The following is a 24,939-nucleotide window of genomic DNA, read 5'->3' on the forward strand; positions in this document are numbered from 1 at the left end:
AGTTTGCAGATGACACCACAGTGGTGTGGTCATCTCTGTGGGTTAGGAGAAATAAGACCACACAGACACTGCATATATCCTTTTATTACTGTTTTCTTGAGAGCATAATGACCTAATGCTTCTGTTTGTGGTACACCAGCTGTTCAGTGGCTCAGAGCAAAGCACTTGATTTTATTTAGAAATCAAATTTAAAATGGACAGAAATGGCAGGTCATATTTACATATGTCATTTTTGAAGTTGCATTTTCCATTGGTGTGGCTATCATTTATAGGAGTTACTGAAATGTTTCCCTCAGCAACTAAAAGCAGCTTTGTCTTGCCTCTGGTTAGCAGCATGAACCATCGGACAGAAGGACAATAACTGTGGCTCTGTAGAAGCCTGCTGTGTGTGAGTGTCTGTCACTGAATTGGAATGTCTGGCAACCATTCTCACCCTATACCTTGTTTCCTCTGTCATCAATGATTATTTACTGCAGAGCTCATTTGCAGTAAATATAAATAAAAGCTATGCCTTACATGAGCCAACCAGAGCTGCCCTCTGTCATCCACTATCTAACAGCACTGGATGTAACTCATACTACAATCAAATTGGCCATATTTCTTCTCAACTGACAGATGAACCTGAAATCTACCCTGTACTGCATTCATTTGTCTGAAAATGGCAAATAGCCAACAAGAAAATGCACATAGTATGTTATTTTGTTTCAACTTTGTAAATTGTAGGATTTTTTTTCCAATTTGCTTCAACTTCACTGATGGGAAGTCTGATGCCATCCGACAGGAATGTGAAACCCTTTCATTCCACCCCAGCTCTCCTCCACCCAGGAGCATGCAAACCTTTGGGAATCCCCTTCTCCTGATTAAAAAAGGGAAGAGGGGTGGCTTTTCTATCTAGCAATTTTTGCACAGCCTACCACAATATGCTCACAGTCGCATACAGATACCATACATACTAATACTGTTACTGAGCTGTTTTTTCTTTTGACATGACAGTTTATATGATGCTGAATGTTCCTGAAACTAGATAAAGTGCATCTAAAGTTCCAGGACATTTTTATAGGGCTCCATAAATCATAATAAAATGTTATGGACTTTGTATGTATCATGTATCTTGGCAAGATGATTGACGTAAAAGGTAAATAGAGATTAAAGTTATCAGATTTAAATCAGAAGAAGCCCTGCTTTCACTCTTGGGGTTTGCTTACCTCCCAGAAAACAGAAAACAGAAAATAACACACACGTGATTGGAATCAAATATCTTCAGTTTGTCATGTGTGCTCTACGAGACAAATGCAGGTTTTTTCAAAAGACGAAAACATAACATGTGTGTAAGTAAAGTCAGTACAAAATAGTACAAAATAACACTTCAGTTACTTTGTTTTTGATTTCTTAAAATATAAATGTTGTAATATATAGTTTTTGAATAATCAGATTACAGAATTTTTATTTATATCTGACAATAAAACAGTTTTTTTCAATAACCTCTACCTGACAATGATACAGTTATTTACAGTTTAATATCTGCTTGAAAAGAAATGCACTGGGTGAGGAGTTTGTGGAAACACGGGGTTTATAAGTCATTGTGGATGACTCCTACAAAAAGATAACACTAAAATCTTCTGTGATGACACTGAACACAGCAGCTGAGTCTTCATACCTGCCCTTTCCTCAGTGGAACCACGGGGACAGACACTTAAAGAGCAGCATGAACCAGAACCTTTTATTGCAGCCAGATTATTTCTGAAGAGGACCTGTCTAATTGCAAGAAAATAAAATTTGTGTATGAAAATTAGTCATGTGATGGTGTCCTCACATTAAAGAAATGATAAATAATTATTCAATATTATATACTATTTATGAAACCCCCTACGTTTCGGGGAGGTTGACTCTACAGGTTGACTCTACTTACTTACCAATCGACTGCACTGGACTTTTAGGAGAATTAGAATAAAGCGGTCTGAACACAGATGCATGACACATTTCGAGATTTTTATTTATAATATACATACACTCATTTGTGTTTGTTACTTTTACTTTATAATCTAGAGCTGCAAGGTGGCACAGTTGGTAGCACTGTTGCCTTGCAGCAATAGGGTCCTGGGTTTGACACCCAGCCTGGGTTTGTCTGGATGAAGTTTGGATGTTGTCTCCATGCATGCATGGGTTCTCTCTGGCCAATTTGGCTTTCTTCTGCAGCCCAAAAACATGACTGTTCGGTAAATTGTTCACTCTACATTGACCTTGTGTGTGCATCAGTGTTTGTTCTATTTGCCCTGTGATAAACTAGTGACCTGTCCCAGGTCTACCCGGCCTCTTGCCTATTGACAGTCAGAGATAGAAAATATGATTTGAAAGTTTCTCTTTTTTCTTATCTAATTGCTCAGGTGCACAGAGTGGAGCGATGGCCTAAAATGACAGCATTGTAATTACGATTTTTTTTCATTGAATTAAGATGAAGTGGAGCATTCTTTTTGTGGCTCAGAGACTGAGCCACACACATGTATAACATATATTTTTGGACCACTCCTTTTAATCATCTACATTATTTACCCTAAAAGGTAAACATTTTCATGTTGCAGCATTGGCCAGAACTCAACAGTACTGGACAACAATGTGTCTACTTCAACAGCAATTTAACCATTTTTGTCATTAGTGTTTGAATTATGACCCTAACACTGCACAACCAACAGTAAAAAAAATCTTTGCTCTCATCGTTCCTGACCCCTGCTGTCTGAATACTCTCATTACATATGCATAAGGATGGCTACTGTTCTGATCAAACTAACTGATACCTCTTTATGGTAGGTGAAGAAATCTAAAATGAATGTTGACATAAATTATAAATAACATTTATTTGGCTATAAATCTTCTCATTAAACAAAGTTGGGCTTTGGATAAATGTGTCAAGAGGTTTCCCCTGTCTCTTGCCCATTGACTGCTGGATATAACCTCAAGCCCCTCCAAAACCCTTCAAAGATTTGGCTGATCTAGAAAATTATTTGATGAATGACTTAAATAAATGATGCTAATTAATATGTTTCATTTTAAAATGATTTTGGAGCTGATGTTAAAATCAAATCACAACCTGCTCATAAAAATAGGAATACTTTGTTTTGACATAACAAACAATCCCTCATATTAACATATTTTTAAATCTATGCTATACAAAACTCCCTTTATAGAAATACAGCAGATCACAACTGTACCACATATAGCAGTAGAAGGAAATAATCTAGACCCCAAAAAGTTTAGTGGTCTCCTACATTGTCCTTATAGCCAAGTAATTCCTCTTTTCCAACATGTTTAGACATATGGATATTTAATATAAATTTTAACAATACTAAGAAATAAAAGCAACATAGTTAACTGGAGAAAATACTTTTTCAATTTACTGTCAAATAAAAACCAATTTCTGAGGCTAAGATGACACACAGGCGTGGTCATCGGGTGGACATAATGAAGAACATCATTTGTCAACATTTTGCAGGATGTTTCCTTGTTTAAACCTCAGACATTTAGTCTGATAAGTTTCTGACTGTTGATGTGAGAGTGGACACCATAGTTACCTCAAAAAATGGTGCCTGAGGCCTTCAAAATTAAGATCATAGTGCCATAAGTCTAATAAGGGGTTAAATAGGGTCTGAAAAGAATTTAAAGCAATCCATTCCACTGTTCATAAGACAGTCTAAAAGAAGTCCTCAAAAACCCTAAAATGTCATCACAGGACCTATAGCAGGAATTTGCTAGTGTTAATATGAAACGGGATACCTGGATAATCAGAAACAAATTGCACAAGTTTAACTTCCATCGGATCTGTACAAGGAGTAAATCTGTCTTCTCTAAGAAAAACATGAAGGCCAGGCTGAAGTTTGCCAGAGAAAATGTGCACAAAGAATTGTTTTCTTTGGACCAATGAGTGTAAAATGGATTTATTTAGACAATAGAAGAGAGAATATGTTTGGCATAAACTAGAAACTGGATATAAATCTCAAACTCAAAGAGCTGGATATGCCATGGTGTGAGGATGCTTTGCTGCAGCAGGGCCTGACCAGCTCAACTTCGTAGAAATCACTATAAATTTCTAAACATGGTAGCATTTTCATGATGTCATGTATCAAAAGGTTCTGGATCTCAGGTAGATGCTGCAGGGTTTGAAACAGGCAAACAGGAAACTCCTTAAACATCTCACAGCTGAATGTCAGGATCAGGACAAAGTTTCAGATATACAGATTTCAAGAACCAAGGTATCCAAACGTTTTCTTTATAATATATATTTTTTATGTCTTTTGTATAATGAGTAAAAATATTTTGTTTCCCTTTCATCCAGTAAATACAAATATAAAATAACTGTGTAATTGTTGGGGTGTCATTATCTTCTTACACGACAATAATTTTTCCAGATACAGATAACTATTTCAATCTATTTTTAATACAGTTCATACTTTAAAAAAATAAAAAAGACAATGGCCATGGTATGACTCAGTAGAACAAAGTTACTCCAGATGAAAAAATACACATACACAATAATGCTACCACATATCTGAACAATAATATTCTGAACAATGCTATCAACACCTGCCTGTCTGGGTCTCTGGAAATAGCCTGTTCAGCCTAGTTTTTGTGCAATTGTCATTTATTGACTCAATTGTTAGGTCACTCTGAGTACAGTCAGGAGCTCTATGGAGTTCAAGTGTTTTCCACGGCTTTCACTGATGTTTAAAGGGCACAACTTGTAAGGTACTTTTAATGAATTGATTGGGAAAAAAATAAATAGCACAGAATTCACTTTACTGACAAAGATTGTGTGCACAAACAAGGAATTTGACTTTGTACAACTATTTTTATATAAAGAAAAGAAGAAAATGAAGCCAGATTGTCATAGTGCAATATGCTTGTTTTGTTTTACAGCAGAGCAGCTGACTACTCAGGCTGCAAGGTGCTTTTCAAGGCAAAAACACATATTGCTGTTGAAATATTTAAGAAAAGTATAACGTTAGTAAATTTCAGTCAAAATATAGCCAGTGATGGATGATGTCCACTACAATGGACGGATGATTTATTGCACTTTCTTCCCAATATCAAATTCGTACTTCAGCATTTTGGCAATTGTATTAGTCATTAGATGTTAATGGTTTAAATTTTTTTTGTTTTACTTGTAAAGATCTCAGATATAAAACCAGATATAAAAATACATTGTATCTGTCATTTGTGCCCTGAACATGTTTTCTATTGCATTTATTCATCTCCAACCAATGGGGAGTGTACACCCTTGTGTGTTGAGCAGGTGCCTCACAGACATACAAGAAAGCAGCATTTGTAAAAATGTCTACTATAGTGACCTGTGCACAAGAAGGAAAAAAAGAAAAACATTGCAAATCAAAATCCTGAACAGTTGGATTTGTAAATTGAAAGAGTTTATTATGAAAAAATAATATACTAAAATCCTCTGCAACTAGGAAGAAATACATACATTTTAAACAATTTGTTGGTTGACATACAGAAATAGAAAAGAGTTTGAAGCTCAGTATAAAAAATTGCACAAACTGTGTTACTAGATGTGTCCATGTAATGCTTTTTATAAGATTTTACTAATATAACTGCTTTGCTTTTATTGAATGGTATACCCCAGTTGTTGTTTAAGCGGCAATTTAATTAAGCTGAATGATAAACCTAAGTGTTCTGATCTAACAGTTTATGCTGGCATAATAAATAAAAAAAACACAGCAAATGAAACAGCAATCAAATCAGATCAACTCTTGAGTTACTCTAATACAAGACTTTCTACCTGCATAGAGTGAGTTGCATCTCTTGTTAAAGTGACCACATGCACCATGTCTATTCCATACATATTCCGTTTTCCTTCCTTCAGAAGGCACATGGGAGAGAAATGATCACAAGTCACCAACGACCTATGATTTTATTAAAGCTGAATTGTGCAAACTCAGATTTCAAGGAGTTGTGACAGGATGTACTGTATAAATGGACAAATTTCACCTGTACAGTTGGTCTGAAACATTTCCTAACAGGTCTAACATGAATAAAGTTTGTATAAACGAAGAAACTTTGGGATATGAAGTAGCAGCCAGGTAGTAGTAATCTCATCAACTGTTTTGTTACATTCTCCCAGATTAAACAGTGTCAAATAAAGAATTAAAGCTGCGCTGAGATGGTAATAGTTATTGTACTGCACAACAATGTCTGAGATAAACATAAGGCTTACATGTAAGAACGGATTTTACTTTAGAGATACACATGTCAACCTTTTAAAATCCAAATAAATAAACATCATTGCATTTAGAACTGCTCTGCTTTGATATATTTTTTTAGGAAATGTGTTTACATTTTCTGAGAATTTAACTTATTTATGCAGTAACAAATGCTACTTACAGTGACAACTTAGCCCAAGAAGAGTCACGTTGTGATTCTCCACTGTTAAACTCAATGATCTGGGTTATGTTAGGAGCATGTTTAAATGAACCAACTTAAATGTCTGAGGTCAGTCAAATGCCATATGGATGAAAAAACTGGTTCTGTTTTTCTGTTTTGTTTTTAAGAAAAATTAAAACAGAAATTACCGTATTTATAAAAGCTCCATTGTGTTGCAGATGTTGCAAAACGTTTTGGTATTCTAGTGGGTGAAGCTCTGATCATGTGATAAGGTGCCATGTTCAGAATAGCTCATGTTAACTGAGAAAAACATTCAAACAAAACATCTGAACTACTCCAGTTTTACTGATTGCATGTTAGATGATCTTAAAGTGCTAGAAATACACTGATGAAGGAAATCAGTGTGGCCTGTAAGCATTTCCATGTAAAGGATATTTTGCAGGTAGATTACAGGGTCCTCTAGTCGACTTGGTTCTGCTGGCAAAGATGTAAAAAAGCCTTTAAACAAATGAATCTTTTATTGTTGTTTAGTATAATATCACCCTGAAAGCTGTAGAATTTTTGTTCCCCTAGTTAATTTTATTCCATAGGTAATAAAATCCAACAATAGGAAAAATAGCTGTATCTAAAAAAAAAGACCACTTGCCACATTTAATGGCACCAGTAACAATCCCTATAAAATAAATGTATATGAGGATTTTTCCGGGGAGGTACACATATGACCCTGATTATTAAAAATACAAAGGAATATTACATTCAAGTAAAGCAGATGTACAGTATTTCTTGCTGTAGGATTTTTTTTACCCCCATTTTCAACACATTTGCTGAAATAAAAGGTCTGAGCTCAAGTGTGGAAGTATTGTACAGCAAAAAAAATAATGTATTAATTTAAGGCATTTTACACATTTAATAATACTGCCAAATAATGCAAACGTAGCTGTCTTTTATGATTGTTTATTTGTATTAGTATAATTTCCCTACATAAGGCACTTTAAGTATAGCACAGAGGTGGAAAATAATTGGGTGGCATTTAGGTGCATTTATAATCTGTGCATTATAAAAAAAAACATTGTAAACCCCTAGGGGAATCACACTAAAAGACTGTTTTTAGGATATAATTTTTTAGCTAATGCTGAGATTTTATTTTGAATAACCTCATCTCATTAGAGCCTAATGCAAATCACTATAAAATAAATAAAAACTAGTATTTTTCTAAGTAATGTGATTCAACAAAAATGGTCTCTCTTTGGCCTTCTATTTAAGTAAAAGAAAAATGGGACATTGGGCATCTTCTAAAACTGTTTCAATCATTTTAAACTAGAGTATAAGAACTTGTCATTTCATTTAGGAAAGCTACCTACAAATAGCAGGATATTGCTTTTAAAGAATTTTCCTCCTCTTATTCCCTGCAGACAGTTGATTTTATGCAAAATAAATGCACACAATAAAATAAACTGCACAAGTTGACTCTTGAGAATCAACAAACTCACACTCAGTCTATCACAAACTCACACTCATATGTGACCACTTGTAAATGTGGTCTGCATTTGCATCTGCTTTTAAATAGGTACCAAAGTACAGGGTAAACTAACAAAAAAGAAAATAATGAACTATCGGTCAGAAAACCCATCATGGACATGAATGTCAATAACTTTGGGCTTTTAATGATGTTTTAGAACTGTTCCTTTTTCTAGGCATGATGGTATAATATAAAACATTACTGATTTTTAAAAAGAAGAAATAATTATCTTCCAGTTCGAACAATCAATTCTATTAAAGTTTCGACCACCTCACCCAAAAAATAAACCTCTGATGAAAGAAAAGAAGATGCTGGGATTTCAGAGTCATTGTCCGCAATACAGCCAGTTTCACATCAACATGAACTGAGGGGGTACCACCAAGAAAGAAACCCTTTCTCCCAAATCAACACCTTTAAATTTTAATGAAATTTTCAGCTGCCTGCATGAACAAGCCCAATCTCTTCTGCAGATTTATAGCCAGAGAATACAAATATTGAGCTTTTTGTCCAACAAGACAATAAGAATGTATGGAGGAGTCAAACCTAAAATTAACACATAATGTCAAGCATGGTGGTGGCAACATCATGCTGTGGGTTTGTTTAGCTCCTAGAAGTATTAGTGTATTGTATAAACTAGGTGGAATAATGAAGATGCAGTACTTCCTCCAAATAACTCAACATCACCTGCAGTCAATAGCTAGATTGTTGATACTTGGATGTAACTGAATGTTCCAAAAAGTACAATGATACCAAACATTAAGCTTGAACAATTGGCTTAAAAGCCAGGCCCATGGCATGAAACCAAACAAATTTTAAAAGAACTATATAGATTTGGTAAAAAGGGAAGTGAAATATTTAGTCATAATTATGCCAAAATGTTAGGGTTTCTCTGCAACTTGCTAAGAGACGGTTTATCTAAATAAATGGCGGTGTATGTATATATTTGACCCTGTATGGAGAATTTAAATCATGTGTGGAGTAGATAAACTCACAAAATTGTTTCTAAACCCCTGCAGTTGCTTCTTGTATATGAATTCAATGATGAAAAAGGACTATTTCAAATGCATCATAAAAAGGTCAAGTTAGTATGTAATTCATGCCCATGATAAGTGTAAGCAAACATCTGATTGGTACCTATACATGTATTCCTTTTCTCAGCTCCTGCGAGAGCTGTCATACCACTTCCTAAGTGCCACTCCGCTGGTGCTCAACACGACGCACAGCGCCCCTCCGAGGCTCCACCATGTCGGCGCACGATTAAAGAAAATGAACTGGAAGAAAAATGCCAGTACTACATCCACTGTCCGCGTCAGGGCCACAGGTCCAGCCTTCTCGATCTGCAACGCCTTTATGAGGAAGGTCTGGCCAGTGATGCCCAGAACAGCAATCAGCATTAGGATCCAACGATCTTGGCCACAGGACGGAAGTTTCCACTCGCTGAGAATGGATACAATGATAACGCACTCGATGAGGCCAATGACGGCGTAGTACCACACAGAGAGGTAGTAATGGACGCTCTTCCCCATCTTTCGCAGAACAACAATAGTGAAAGCAGCTGCAATCGCGCCTGAAAAAAAGGTATTGAGTATAAGACTACAAGAAAACCTCCTTATGTTATTCTATAAACAACTTCACATTGACTGGTACACAATTTTCTAAATAATTAAGTTCTTCAAAGAATTTGTTTGTTTCTTTATCTATTTTTGCTCTTTAATTTTTTATTGTCTGTTCTTTTTTGTAATATAGAACTCGACTTGCAAAGAAAATCTATAATAATAATAATAATAATAATATTATACAAGCCCATATAAAATAGAAACTGTAAACCAGAAAATTTCTGTCAGAGCCTAAAAAAATCATGTGAAAGACTGCTTACTCACTGCTTTACATCCTTCAAAAAGAACGGAGGCAACAAAAGGTCATTGCTGAATAAGATTGATGTTGCTTTATCCAAGTATATTAACAGTGGAAGTTTAGTGGAAGGAAAAAATGTGATATAAAAAGGGGTAAATAAGTGTGGATTTCATTAAGTACAAACGTAGTGCAGACATCTACCAGGGAATTTCAAAGCACTTCATGGTTCCCTTTGCTGACAAGTTTATGAAGAGGTCAATTTCATTTTTTTTAGCAGGACTTGGTACCTGTCCACACTTATCAAAAATAACAACACCTATGAACTAAACCCAATAGAGAATCTATGAGGTATTTTTTAAGAGGAAGATGAGAGACAACAGACCTAACCAATGCAGATGATCTGAAGGCCGCTGTCAAAACAACCTGGGCTTCTATTACACCTCAGCAGAACAGGCTGACCGCCTCCATGCCACGCTTCAGTAATTCTAAAAGAAAACCGAGCCTGACTATTGAGTGCATATACTGTACAGTACATGGATATACTTTTATTTGAGCTGAAAGTTATGTATTTGAGGTCTTCTATTTTGTTCTCATATAATATTTGAATTTTGTTTGAGAAACAGGATACTAGCTGTGAGCTGTAATCAGCAAAGAATCTCAACAGAAACACCTTGCATGTGTCTCATCTAAGTATCATGGTATACAAGTTTCACACTGCAATGTCCAACTGCTGTCTGTGCACTTCCAGAAAATCCTGAAAATCAGGTGAACTAAGACTGTGCTGACTAACATGAGCACAGAAGCCTATTTTAGTAAATATAATGGCTCTTTGTCTCTACAATGCTCCACCTGTGTTTCCGGTTTAAATGCAGGATTGCTCTCAAAAGGGAAAACGGAAGGAAAGAAACTGAACACAGATCTCAGACTCCATGGCTCTAGTCATTTGTGATACAATTTAACACATTTGTGTGAATCAAAAGGAAAATTAATCAGGACTTGAGAGTCAGAAGTAAACTTCTAATGACATTATTTAACTGGAACATTTGTCAAAGTGTTTGGAAGTGAAAGACTGGTGTGCAATTTCTGTACGGGGGCAGTCAAACACCACAAATCCCTTTTTCCACCAATCAAACGTTCCATCTTACTACGGCTTGTGCTGGTGCTTATAAATGTAACTGACAAAGTATTTGAGGGGAGGAAAGCCACTACGGATAATGAACGTGATAAATAAGAAGGAGCTAAGCCTAATGTGTGAGCAAAAATCCCTCAGCATATATTTTAATCAGCACAACAAAGGAGTCAAACAAGTATTCATTTTGTCACCTCCAAAGGCGGCAACAGTTCCCTTGACGTGGTTAGTGTAGTTGTCTTCGATGCCGCTGAGATGCTCGCCGAAAAGGAACGGCGGCCGAGCGATGAGGATGACTCCGGTTAAGGTAAACACAGTGAACACGCAGTCCCAGATTGTACATTTCTCTTTGAGGAAAATCCAAGCCAGGATCGAGGTAAATACTGGATTGCTTTTGAGATCAGTTGCAAGAATTTCATGGATGAATAAGCAAAACAAGAGCAGAAAATCAGTTTTTAAATGAAACTTTATATATATTTAAATTGAACATAGTTAGGATTTTACCAGCACTCACCTGAACATGATGACAGTGGCATCTGCCAGTGGCATCTGCTGAACTGCATAGTAGAGCAGGATCATTGCATTGGAACCAAGGAAACCCCGAAGCACCAGATAAATACGTTTATCTCGGGGACCAAGGAAACCTGTTCTGGAGGAGCAGATACATCAGGATGATGGATGTATGTTAGGTGAAGCAGGATTGACAGAGATGCATTCATGTATAAATGACACTGAAAGAAGTTAGTTGAAGGTGATGAAAAAACAATGTAGGGACTGAAATGATTTCAGATAAAAAGGGATTTTTTGTGATAGAAAAACAAAGCAGTGTACAGTTGTGAAGTGGAAAGTAAATGATACACAGTCTCCACAATGTTTTACAATTAAAAATCTAAAATGTAAGCTGTGTTATGCCAAAGATTGTCAGTCGGATTTAGATATGGACTTCAGCTGGGCCAATGTAGATCTGACTGTTTGTTTAGGATTGTAGTCCTGCTGGAAGGTAAACCTCCGGCCCCGTCTTGAATCTTTTGCAGCTTCTAACAGCTTTTCTTCCAATATTGTCCCTCCAATCAGCTTCCAATAAACTTTAAACTGTTTCCTGCTGAAGAAAAGCAGTCCCACAGCATGCTGCTACCACCATTTTTAACCATCGGGATGATTTGTTCAGTTTAATGGCCTGTGTTAGGCCTTACACCACAATAATAATGTTTAGCATGTTGGCCAGACTGTTCAGTTTTGGTCTCATCTGGCCTGAGCACCTTCTTCCACGTTTGCTCTGTCCCTAAATGGCCTGCGGCAAAATCCAAATGGGACTTTTTGTGGCTATCCTTTAGTCACTCTTTTATTAAGGCCAGATTTTATTTAGACTTATTCAAGTAAGATGGACCAAAAACAAATGCATACCAAGCTTTTTAGATTTTCATTTGCAACAGTGTTTGAAAATCATGCATCATTTTTCCTCCCACTTCACAATCATGTGCTGCTTCAGGCTTGTCTACCTTATAAAATCCCAAAACATTAATGTTTGTGGTTGCAACATGACAAAATATCGACAATTTCAAGGGGTATGCATAGAATTTAAGGCACTGTAATTTACTAAACAAATGCAGGTTTGTTATAAATGAAAGAATCATTCATAATAACCTTTTGAATACTGAGATCATCCTGCATGGATTTCCATGAACAGTGGGATGACATTATTACATTTCTCGAACAATGTTTTTCTGAGCTAATGTTCCTAAAAACACAGTAGGAGTAGACGTCCTGCTTACTTGTGGTAGATGAGTAACGGCATAACAAAAAGCATCTGGAAGAAGCAGCGTATGGCGCTGATCTCAATGGCGTGGATTCCATGGATGGTTTTCACCAGCAGGGCGATGATGGAGAAGAAAACCGTAGACAGGAAAGCATAGAACAAACCCAGACCGGGACATCTCTTTGGTTTCTCTGGGCACAAGAAGAAGAGAAGAAAATACCAGACCGTTAAAGATTCATATGAAGTAAGGAAATATACTTTTTTTTAGCTAAGAGGATTCTTAATATACCATATATGATTTAAACAAAAATAATGTATTCATAATATGACAGCAGAATGAGACAGAGGAGCTCTGTGTGTTTCTCTGAGCTCTTTGGGGCACCCAAAGATCCACCAAACAAACACTGTGGTGAAATGTTTGTACAAGCTGCCTGGAGAGCAACAAATTAAAATGTTTGCAAAAAATTACAGTTCAGTCTGGGAATAGACAGTCATCTTTCTTTGTTCTTGAAATGAGTGTTTCCTACTTTTTAACTTTGTATGCTGGAAATTTCCAATATTTAAAACCCAGTTTTAAGAAAAAAAATGTGACAGTGTAGAAAATTACAAAAGAATGCCATGCTGTTGCAAACTCTGCAGAATGTGGTTTTGGCGTTGTCTTGCAACTCATTGTTTGAAAAAAATAAAACACATCCTCCATTTGGCACAATGCTCTTCACAGCGTGTTTTTATCATATAGGATGTGTAATCCCCTCTTAGATGAGCTTTTACTGTGACTAACTCTATGTGCTCTCTTTCAGACTCTAACCTTGAAAACTGGCTCAGAGTTTATCTGTTCTTTCTTTCTAGGTGAGACGACTAAAGGAGTTACATCCATTAACATTTACTTTTCCTTCCCATAGAAAGTACTCCTGGATCAGTGCTTCTGTGTTCTTTTTGTGTCTCTGCTCTGTTCTCTCAAACCCCAAGTCGGTCGTGGCAGATGGCTGCTCACACTGAGCCTGGTTCTGGTTCTGCTGGAGGTTTCTTCTTGTTAAAAAGGAGTTTTTCCTCTCCACTGTCGCTACATGCATGCTCAGTATGAGGGATTGCTGCAAAGTCAACGCCAGTGACTGTCCACTGTCTCTACATGCTCATCCGGGAGGAGTGAATGCTGCAAGTCTCTGACTCGATGCAATCTGCTGGGTTTCCTTAGATAGAAAAACTTTTTATCCAATTTGAATAAATAACTGAATCTGACTGAACTGTTCAATGGTTAGGATTAATTGGAATGTATGAACCTGACTGTTGTGAAGTGCCTTGAGACAACATGTGTTGTGAATTGGCGCTATATAAATAAAACTGAGTTGAATTGAATTAGATATGCAAGTATGGCATAAGCATTAATAAAGCACTCAACTATATTGAATAAGAGGTTTGAACTGATATGATGTTTCCTCTCATCTATAGAAAAAAATTTTGGCATGCCTGGTTTCAAACAAAAGAAATACATTGATTTTTCAAACTGGAGCAAAGTGTTCCTTACTTTCAAAGTTTATTTTCAATGAGCTATAAACAAAAAAGAAAGAAAATGGAAAAGATTTTAGAACTAGCGTCTGTTTTTAATGTAATGGTGCTCGAGTGCATAAAAAACAACAAAAGGAAAACTTTTAGCTGTATGTTAAGAGTTTTTAACTAGTTTATGTTCAAATGTTTTAATTTTATTCCTAAATTGTTAAAACTAGGGAGATTTTTCAAAGTCACAAGTAGTTATAACGTTTTTTTATGGAGCGGCAAACACCTCTCTGTTATTACTTTGATGTTATCTTTTTATAACCAACCTTTTTTTCACACTTCATGCAACTTGTACAGTTTTTCATGATCACTTTTTCAACTTAAAAAGTAGAAAGGTATAAAATATAAAAATGGCTAGGTTTGTGGTTTAAACAACAAAAATTTAGTATAATTTTGAGTTTTATCAATTAAAGCTGCTTCTGCTGAAACTTAGTATGTCTTTTTTATTGCCTAGGGCATAGTACAAATAGTCAAAGTACACAAATACCCAAAAGTAAATAGTCACTCTATTAAGAACAAGGAAACACATATGGGGAAACATGCCTCTTTTGTTAATAGGCTCTTTCTCATAGAAGCTGAATAAACAACACACAAAGTAAGTTTAGCACTGTAGCTTTAAGTTTAAGGTCTCAGTCAACATTCTTAACAATGTGTTTTTTACAAGAGGAGGACAAGGCTGGGACTTGAATCAAAGATGCTAATCTCATTACTGTAAAAGTGCAGAGTCATCTATGGAAGGCCATTTCTGCCAATGTAATAAAAAAATCATTTAGCTAGCTCATAATTATAAAATAGTGAATCATGATTCTAAGATGGCCAAGTCAAAACTGTGACTGTCAGTTATAGTTCTCAGATACTAAGTTACAGTTAGGCTTTTCTCCTAAGCTCCCTGCTTGCTTGCATTCTTTTACTCCTAACTTTTTATCTCTTAGCCAAAATTATGGAAATATTGGACTAAAACAACTTCTTACCAGCAACTCCCAAGGATTATTATTATTATTATTATTATTATTTTTTTTTTTAAAGGACTTTGACGTTTTTATAATTGAACTCGAAAGCAGGACAAGTTGACGCCAACTAATCAGTACAAAATGCCACCCTTCACCACAGAGGACTTCGACAAACATTTACAGAAATTGGCTGTTTTGGAGATGAAAATCCACCGAATAGAGGTGAATATGGGGTACAGCGATGATTCAAGTCTGCCTGTGATCCCAAACAGTGACAGCCAGCTCAACAACTCAGCCGGCAATCAGAACACTTAGAATAAACCTACCGGCAGTCCCCCCTGGCATGTTTTAGGGGCATGCCCAAAAAATCAAGGTGGACGACTCACTGGAAGATCTCAGCAATTAAATAAATTAGAATGGCCAGAATTAAGGAGAAATGCCCCCGTTTCCCCTGGGAATAGGAGACTTCGACAGCGAGATGATGTCACAACAACTGATAGGAGTGAGACAGCTGGAAATAATGTAATTCCCCTCCAAAACAGATTTGCTCCACTACAGAATGAAAACCAGGAAAATGATCCATCTTCTGAGAACAATAAAAGGTTTGAGAACAACCTTCATTCTAAACAGTCTTCTCCTAAATTGCCAGAGAAAAAGCGCCCCACCGGACCAAGAACCCTAATAGTGGGCAACACAGCTGTGGATGGGATTAAAAACTTCTGCAACAAGAAAAACACAGAAGTTATGATTGGTACCAGTAACGTGGTCTCTGATATCTCAGAGAATATTCTTGCAATCACCGAAAAGCGCCCGTCTCTAGAAAACCTTATTATACACTGTGGAGCCATGGATGACGTGGCTAAGAAAAAATCAGAAAGACTGAAGGAGGATTTCACTCGTCTTCTGAATATTGTTGGAGGTCTCAATATCAAGGTATTTCTCAGCGGACCCTTTGCACCGATTTTCTGTGGAGATGAGATTTTTTTGAGACTTCTGATGATTAATAAGTGGTTGAAACAAACATGTGCCACCACACCTGTGAACTTCATCGACAACTTTAATATTTTTTGGGAAAAAAGACACCTTTTCAAGCAAGATGGTTTCTGTTTGAACTAGCCAGGAGCCAGACGTCTCACATCTAATCTCTTCTATTCAGTAAATAATCTGCCAGCAGCTTCGACCTTCAGCAGAGAACATGGAGTATCAACAACAATGATAACGCTGCCTCTAACAGCTCCAGCAGAAACAATCAGCCAGTTGGCTGAGAAAGAGAGGTCATCACAAAAGGTCTCCCCGTCGAAATCCACAGGAGAAGTGGACCCCCCCATTATACCCCCATCCCCCCAAACCCAGATCCAGACCGACACCCCCGGTAAACACCCCTCAACCCAGACCCTGACCCAGACCGCACAGAACTCTCCCATCTCCCCACTGAGCCCGCTTTTTGCTTTACTGGATTCTGATAACATGAAAGGAGCTCTTAAAATCGGGACCCAAATGGCTCTGACATCTTCTCCATTCAACACCCCCCGTGGCCGAGGCCCTGCTACCAAACCAACATCTTCCAAATGCCGCAGACCTCCACCACCTCCTAATCTATCTCCTCCTAATCAGGACCTTCAAATCACTTCTCTGTGATACAGTCTGGGCCCCAGTGGTAACTCTATCAGAAATGAGCATGTCCTGGAAAAACTTGGGCTCCTAATAGGAGATAGTTGTAAAATCTCTGTGCTTATACATGACAGAAAGAACAAAGCCAAAAGGATAAGAGACAGTAATAAACAATCAACAAAGCCATAAACTGTCAGGTACAACCAGGCACAGAGTTAATATCAGCAAGTAAGTCATATAAACTGGCTTTACTGAACATTAGATCTCTGTCAGGAAAATCATTTTTAAACAATGACTTCATTACTGACCACGATCTTGGTGTTTTTAACAGAAACATGGTTACATGAATTTAATGAAGCTCCCATTCTGATAGAGGCGACGCCTCCGAACTACAATTTTCTTTGTGAGAGCAGACAGCAAAGAAAAGGTGGAGGGGGGGCCACTTTTTTTTAAAGATTTATTAGAGTGTAAAAAAGTATTTCTGGGCAAATTTGACTCTTTTGAATATTTGGCTCTCCAGGTAAAGAGCCCGGTCCGAACCATGTTCTTGAATATTTACAGGACCCCTAAGTCCAAAACAAACTTTTTCAGTGATTTTAATGAGCTTTTATCTGTGATATGTGTTGACTATGACTGTTTAATTATTGTGGGAGATTTCAACATTCACATTCACAAGACAGACTTCTGTCATCTGCAGAAATACTCGGATGATTCTGCAGTCGTGGGGTGGATCAGAGATGGACAAGAAGCTGAGTACAGGAAGGTGGCGGACCGCTTTGTGGCATGGTGTGGAAACAATCATCTCATTTTAAACGTGACTAAAACAAAGGAGATGATTGTAGATTTTAAGAGAAACAGGAATAAGTCAAAAACTATTTCTATCATGGGAGAAGACATGGAGGTGGTGGAGGAGTATAAATACCTCAGTGTTCACCTGGACAACAGACTAGAGTGGAGATGCAACTGTGAAGCCATCTACAAGAAGGGACAGAGCAGACTGTACTTCTTGAGGAAGCTTAGGTCCTTTGGTGTTTGCAGCAAGATGCTGCATATCTTCTATACGTCTGTTGTGGAGAGTGTGATCTATTCTGCCATCATCTGCTGGGGAAGCAGCATCAGAACCAGGGACTTAAAAAAGCTCAACAAGCTGATAAAAAAGGCTGGCTCTGTTCTGGGGACTCCTCTGGAACCTCTGGGGATCATTGTGGAAAGACGGATTCTTCATAAAATGAAGAACATTATGGAGAACCCTGAGCATCTTCTTCATGAGACTGTCCTACAACAACAGAGTGTCTTCAGTCAGAGGCTTCTTCAGATCTGCTGTAAGACGGAGCGCTACAGGAGATCCTTCCTGCCCACAGCCATCAGCATCTACAACGGCTCTTTGAGAAAACCTTCATAATATGAGATATAACAACATTTAATTTCCCTTTGGGATTAATAAAGTATTTTTGAATTGAATTGAATTGAATGGACAATCCTGAAGACAGAAGTAAAATAGATCTATGTGACACTCTTAGAAGGTTTGGTTTGACTCAACATGTTCAACAGCAAACGCACAAACAGGGACATATTTTGGACTTGATCATCACTAAGGGTCTAAACATTTCCAAGGTGTCTGTAACTGATGTTGCTCTATCTGACCACTTTTCTGTTATTTTTGAAAGCATCATCTCTAATGACTCAGTTTGCCAAAGAGACATGATAAGAAAACACATCTTTAACGACGTTGCTGCTGAAACCTTTAACCAGATTTACTCTTCTACCTCCACTTTGCCCTGTAACACTGTAGATGAGCTCGTAGATAACTTTCATTCTAAAATCTCAGACATCATTGATTCAATTGCTCCAATTAAAGTGAAAGTCGTTTCTGGGAAGAAAATGTCTCCATGGAGAAGTGCTCCACCAGCCAGAAGTGAAAAAAAGGAGTGTTGAAAAGCTGAACGCAGGTGGTGAAAGACTGGACTCCAGGTTCACTATATTATCTATAAAGAGAGACTATACAGATATAACCTACAACTGAAAAATGCAAGGGAATCTTTCTTTTCTGAGATCATCAGCAAAAACATTAACAATGCCCGTGCATCATTAGCGGTCGAAAGGTTAACAAACCCTCCCGTAAGTGTAGCATCTGAACTCCACTCTACCAGGGCCTGCAATGAATTTGCTAAATTCTTTACTGAAAAAACCCAAAAGATCAGAGGGGCAGTCAGCACATCCACATCAACTCCAGTACCAAAGTTGTCTCCAACTAGAACCGATTTTGACATAATTTCCCAATTTCACCAAATACACTGCAAAATCTTAGAAGAAATCGTACAGCAACTAAGCTCTTCTTCCTGCTGTCTCGATCTTTTACCCACAGCTTTCCATAAGAAAGCTTTGCCTGTAATAACATCTGATTTAACTCAAATAATAAACACGTCCCTTTTGTCTGGTGTTTTCCCCCACGCCCTAAAAACAGCAATTATCAAACCTCTATTGAAAAAGAGCAACTTGGACAAGCTGCTACTACAGAGCTGCAGGCCTATATCAAACCTCCCCTTCATCAGTAAGATTATTGAAAAAGCTGTGTTTCAGCAGTTAAACAACTTCCTAACAACAACCAACCGCTTTGATGTCTTCCAGTCAGGCTTCCTGCTCACCACAGTACAGACTGCTCTTGTCAAGGTGTTCAATGACATCCGTATAAATGCAGACTGTGGAAGAACCACAGTGCTGGTATTATTGGACCTTAGTGCAGCATTCGACACTGTTGATCACTTCATTTTATTAGAGCACCTGGAAAACTGTGTCGGCCTTTCTGGTACAGCACTCAACTGGTATAAATCCTACTTGAAGGACAGGGACTTTTTTGTGTCAGTAGGTAACTTTACATCAGAGACCACAAAAATCACATGTGGCGTTCCCCAAGAATCCATCTTAGGGCCCTTCCTATTCAATATCTACATGCTCCCCCTAACTCAGATTTTAATAAACATCAACGTAAGTTATCATAACTATGCAGACGACACACAGCTATACGTTACGATGTCACCAGGTGACTATGAACCCATTCAAGCGCTGGGTAAATGCTTAGAAGAAATTTTCTTCAACTGAATCAAAACAAAACTGAAGTAATAATCTTTGGACCAAAGGAAGAGCGTTTAAAAGTTAGCACACAGCTTCAATTAATACAGCTAGAAACCACCAGTCAGGCTCGAAACCTGGGTGTAGTGATGGACTCAGACCTGAACCTTCAGAGGCACATAAAGGTAGTAACTAGATCGGCCTTCTATCACCTAAAGAACATCTCCAGGATTAAAGGACTAATGTTTCAGCAGGACCTTGAAAAACTAATTCATGCATTAATCTTTAGTAGAATTGATTACTGCAACAGTGTCTTCACAGGTCTGCCTAAAAAGTGGATCAGACAGCTGCAGTTGATCCAGAACGCTGCTGCCCGCGTCCTCACTAGAACTAAGAAAGTGGAGCACATCATCCCGGTTCTAAAGTCCTACACTGGCTCCCTGTAGCTCAGAGAATAGACTTTAAAATACTTTTGTTAGTCTATAAATCACTGAATGGCTCAGCCCCAAAATACATTACAGACTTGTTGTCAGTGTATCAACCACCCAGACCTCTCAGGTCTTCTGGCTCAAATCTACTCTGCATACCCAGAACCAGAACCAAACATGGAGAAGCAGCTTTTAGTTCTTATGCTCCACTAATCTGGAATAAACTGCCAGAAAACTGTAAAAGCGCCGAAACCCTAAGTTGCTTTAAATCAAGATTAAAACCGTATTTGTTTAGAGTGGCCTTTGACTGTGCCATCTAGGCATGATTAGTTGCGTTTTCAGTCCAATTTTCCTTTAATTTTCTTGTCCATCATTCTATTCTCTTTATTTTATTTTATTTTAGTTTTTTTGATTACCTCTGTTGTTTGATTTTATCATTTGATTTGTTTTTCTGTGTCTGTATCTGTGTTTATTTGCTTTGTGATTGTATGGTAATTGTATGTACAGCGCTTTGAGTGTCTCATTGCTGAAAAGCGCTATATAAATAAACTTACCTTACCTTACTTACCTCACAATTAAGCCCAAAATTATTCATACCCCTGGCAGATTTAGCTTTAAAGACATTTTCAAATTTTACCAGCATGCTTCTGCTGTCTGTAAGTAAGTGGCCCAGTCAAAGTACCGACTTGAATCTAACAGAGAAACTGTGGAAGGAGCTAAAGATCAGAATGATGACAAGGAGGTATTTCAGTCTCAAAGATTTGGAGTTTAGTACCAAAGAGAAATTGTCAAAATACCAGTGGAACAGTCAAAAACATATGGTTTGACTGCTGTTTCGCCAAAAACGATTAATTAATTACTGTGTTGGGATTATGATTACTGATTAATATTTATCAATAATTCTAATTGAAAATCATAATTTGACAAAATTTGACAAAATAACCCTATCGCAGGTTCAAGTCCTGACCCCGGAAACCTGTACTGCATGTCTTCCCCTCTCTCCACCCATCCTGTCTGCTTGCTTTTGAAAATGAATGAAAATAAAGGCCACTAGTGTACCAAAAAAACCAAAAACTGATAGTTTTCTTTCAAAACTGAGACTCCTTTTCAGTTTTCTTAATATTGTTTGAGAGATGCCTGTATCATTTCATATGAGAAACAAACTTGAATGGACCTCATTTTACATCTAAATCTGCCAGGGAAATAAATAATTTTGAGTTTAGCTGTAGCTACAAAATTATTAAAAACATTATGAGATACTATGTCATAATTATGAGACAGTGTGATGAGAAGTTATACATCAGAATCAGAATTTCATATTAATGAAATAAGTAACCCAAAAGTACTAAAGTATATAATTTGTATGCGACAAGTTATTCAAAATTAGAAGATAGTGGCTCATTTATCAAATCAGTGAACCCCAAACTTTTGTGTATTTCTTAGACCTTTTTTTGGTTGGTGTTTTTAGTCTTATAGCATGGTTTGACTAGGCCTGGTGCGATTGGTTTTAATCTAATGTATCATTCATATTTAGTAGTTTTGGCCATGATCATTTATACTGGACTGTCCCTTTTTAAATACATGAATCAAATGTAAAAATATGATTTCTAAATAAAAATGACATATCCATTTAATAATAAATGATAAATTAAACCTGATACTATCTCATAATTATGATAGCTAAGTCAAATTTATGAGCTATGTCATATGAGATTGCTAGCTCATAATACTAATTTATCTATCTCATAATCCCAAGATATTGTCATACTCAATTTAGCTATATCCTGTTGCAACTATGTAATAATTATGATTGCTAAGTCAATTATGAGGTAGTCAAGTCAAAATTCGTGGGGGTCTTTTTTTTGTGTGTGTGTTTACAGTGGCAAAAATGGGCTTCCATACATCCAGCCTCTTCAGGGATGATGAAAAATTAAGAAAGTTTACAGTAGCCGAGCTGACAGGAAGGCCCCATGCTTAGCAACCGAGCTCCTCTTATATCAACCATGACTAATAAAAGTAGAAGAAATGGAAAACTTGTGGGTAACGAATATAGGTTTTGATGTAGAACACTGTAGAACGAAAACATCAAAAAATATCAAAACGCGGATCAACGGAGAAATATGAAAACAAAAAAATGCATGTTCTGGTGTTCAACTGTGCTCCTGTTTATAGGCTATTAGAACACACGTGACAGATCTGTTATCACAAATAAATGACGCAACACGGTTGTATAACGTAAAGCTACGCAGGGAGCCAATGATTGGCTGTTTTACATGTCAACTCTGCCTCATCTTTTCGTCATAAACTTTCCCGAGTGACAGTGAGGCGAAGTTTAGGACTTCAGGAGTTCACTTACCCGCAGGTACTTTTTGTTCTTCGGAAGATGCGGTCTTCTTGCCTCTCACGCAAAACGCCGGTAGGCACAGCAGCGTTTCCTTCCCGCTGCCTTCCAGTACAGTTTCGCTTCCTCTCGTCCCCTGCTCCTCTTCGGCATCTTCATCCTTAAAACAGTTAGTTCGCAGATGAACAGTCTCCTCTGTCTGCTCGACATCGTCATGTGCGTCTTCTTCTCGGTCGTTACAGAAGCGGCTCTGGTTGTCATGGCTGACAACTTTGTGGAACGCCACTGTCACGTCGTCCTCCACGGTTAAAGCCCGTTCCCGCATACAGTGATTGCACTCGCCCATGGTGGTGGTGGTGGTTGTAGGATGTGACAGCCGAGCGGCAGCATGCCTCGGTGAGAGCGCTGTCCGACTTCTGTGTGTCTGCCCTGAGAGACCAAGAGCGTAAGGTTAATCACAAACCTTGGTGGCACTATGCAAGCTCCCATGCGGTGGTTGTTTTATCCACAGGGGGGCAGAAGTGAACCCGAACCAGCCCTGCTGGGGACCTAAAACCTTACCCTACACTTCACGCCCCTTTTCACTGGTTGTCTGGGGATATATCAGACAGTTAAATCTCAGTTCTCATGCATTTTAGAACAAACGAATTTATGTAAGATGAATATAACAAGCACTAAACCCAATTATGCAAACCAGTTTTTACGAAATTATTCTTAGTGTTGATTAGCATTTAAAAAAAACTAATAATGTAGCTGTAACTAATAAGTAAGTAATAAGCTCCTGTTTGTCAATAGTGCCACAAAATCCTTATTCATTTATTTGCTCATCATGAAAAGCTGCAAATGTTATGGTCTGACACGGGGAGGGCTTCATTGTCTTTTTGTTTTACATTAATATGCCCTTAAAAACATGAATGTCTTTTAAAAAAAACAATACATGACACCCAAGATCGACAATTTCCGTAGCGGTGCACCAGGTAATCAGCCAGATATCAAAAATGGTCAGTTTTACCTTAAACAACTCTGATCAGTGATCAGCAGATTAAATACTTAAAAATGAGCTTTCTATTAAAACCAAGAAATCACACTATATCCAGTCTATAACCGCATCAACCAATATGGCATACTCTGATGCATTTTATTTTTTCAGTTTTTGTTGATACACAAATGGAGATAATCTTGTTATTCCTTTATTTTCTGTTGAAGACTTTTTGCAGGTTTAAAATGTTACATTTAAAACATTTAGGAGGTAAATAATAATTACATTTGAGACCTAGATCAATTAGAAACAAATATTGAAGTGACTTAAATTAATTACTCAAAAACCTATGCTTAACTTACTTAGAAAGTTGTGTTAAATATAACTGTCAATTTATGTTGGTATTTGTGGGACTGGGATGTGATCCAATGGGTTTTGCATTTAAGTCAGCCAACTTTACCTCCTTTTACACAGTAACCCTTGCAGTAAGCATCATAATGACAAGTTTTAGCCAACTATTGAAATCCGTTTTTATCAAACCAGACCTCGTTAAATACTCTCCTGCAGGAGCTAGTAGTTGATCAGGTTACAAGGATGTTTTCATTTTCAATCCCTAAACATACAACGCTAAGCCAGTTTTATGACTGTAATTACAGCCTAATTACTGCAACAAATACAAGGAATAGCTGCTCCCAGAGCATTTCTCAAAACCAACCTAACAAAAAAATCAAGTAAAAAATTAAGAAGAGTCAAAGAAAATGACAAAGGATGTGCAAACGTAGGATGTGAATAAATTAAATTTAGGAACTTTAATGGAAAATCTAAACATAATTCAGATTTTTAAGGCTTAAAGTTGAGATAATTAAATGAAAGACATTTAGAGACTTCTTAAGACACGACAGAAACTGTGTTGGCTTCGAATCTACTATCTCTATCAAAGAACCTGCTGCATGTTTTATTTGTTGTACTCAGAAAAAGAAATGTAATATTCTTTTTAAATTATATCAATATGGTTCTGAAATTTTTCAGATCAATGCATCTTTAATTAAAAATATGAAAAACAATACTCCAGACCAAACTTGTCAGTTGAGTTTTGGTGCAATTATATTATATTGTATTTAATAATATTCACAATTAGTGCATATGTATTACTGTTTATATTATTTTGAAAGCGTTTTATACTAAATGTGTGTCATCTACCTTTTTATAATAGTATGTTATAAATCAATAATTGCAGAATAAACTACGACTCAGCTTAGTCTTAAGTCATTAGCTATCACAATAAGTGTTTTAAATTAAAACTACAGAAGCATTGCTGAAATTCTCAAGCTATGAAGATTTTTTTTCTTTACTTCTCAGCTC

General features: G+C 37.1%; 1 protein-coding gene across 1 annotated transcript; it reads right to left on the bottom strand.

The window, feature by feature from the left end:
* Positions 1-5,397: 5,397 nt before the first annotated feature.
* On the bottom strand, positions 5,398-24,895 carry slc35g1 (solute carrier family 35 member G1). Its single transcript, XM_047377028.1, has 5 exons — positions 22,614-24,895; positions 12,662-12,836; positions 11,404-11,538; positions 11,084-11,280; positions 5,398-9,473 (listed from the first exon to the last, which is right to left on the bottom strand). Exons 1-5 carry the CDS (start codon positions 22,942-22,944, stop codon positions 9,061-9,063), a joined length of 1,251 nt encoding a protein of 416 aa, XP_047232984.1. The 5' UTR covers positions 22,945-24,895; the 3' UTR covers positions 5,398-9,060.
* Positions 24,896-24,939: the final 44 nt, after the last annotated feature.

The sequence above is a fragment of the Girardinichthys multiradiatus genome, chromosome 10, assembly GCF_021462225.1.
Source record: "Girardinichthys multiradiatus isolate DD_20200921_A chromosome 10, DD_fGirMul_XY1, whole genome shotgun sequence".
Taxonomy (NCBI): Eukaryota; Metazoa; Chordata; class Actinopteri; order Cyprinodontiformes; family Goodeidae; genus Girardinichthys; species Girardinichthys multiradiatus.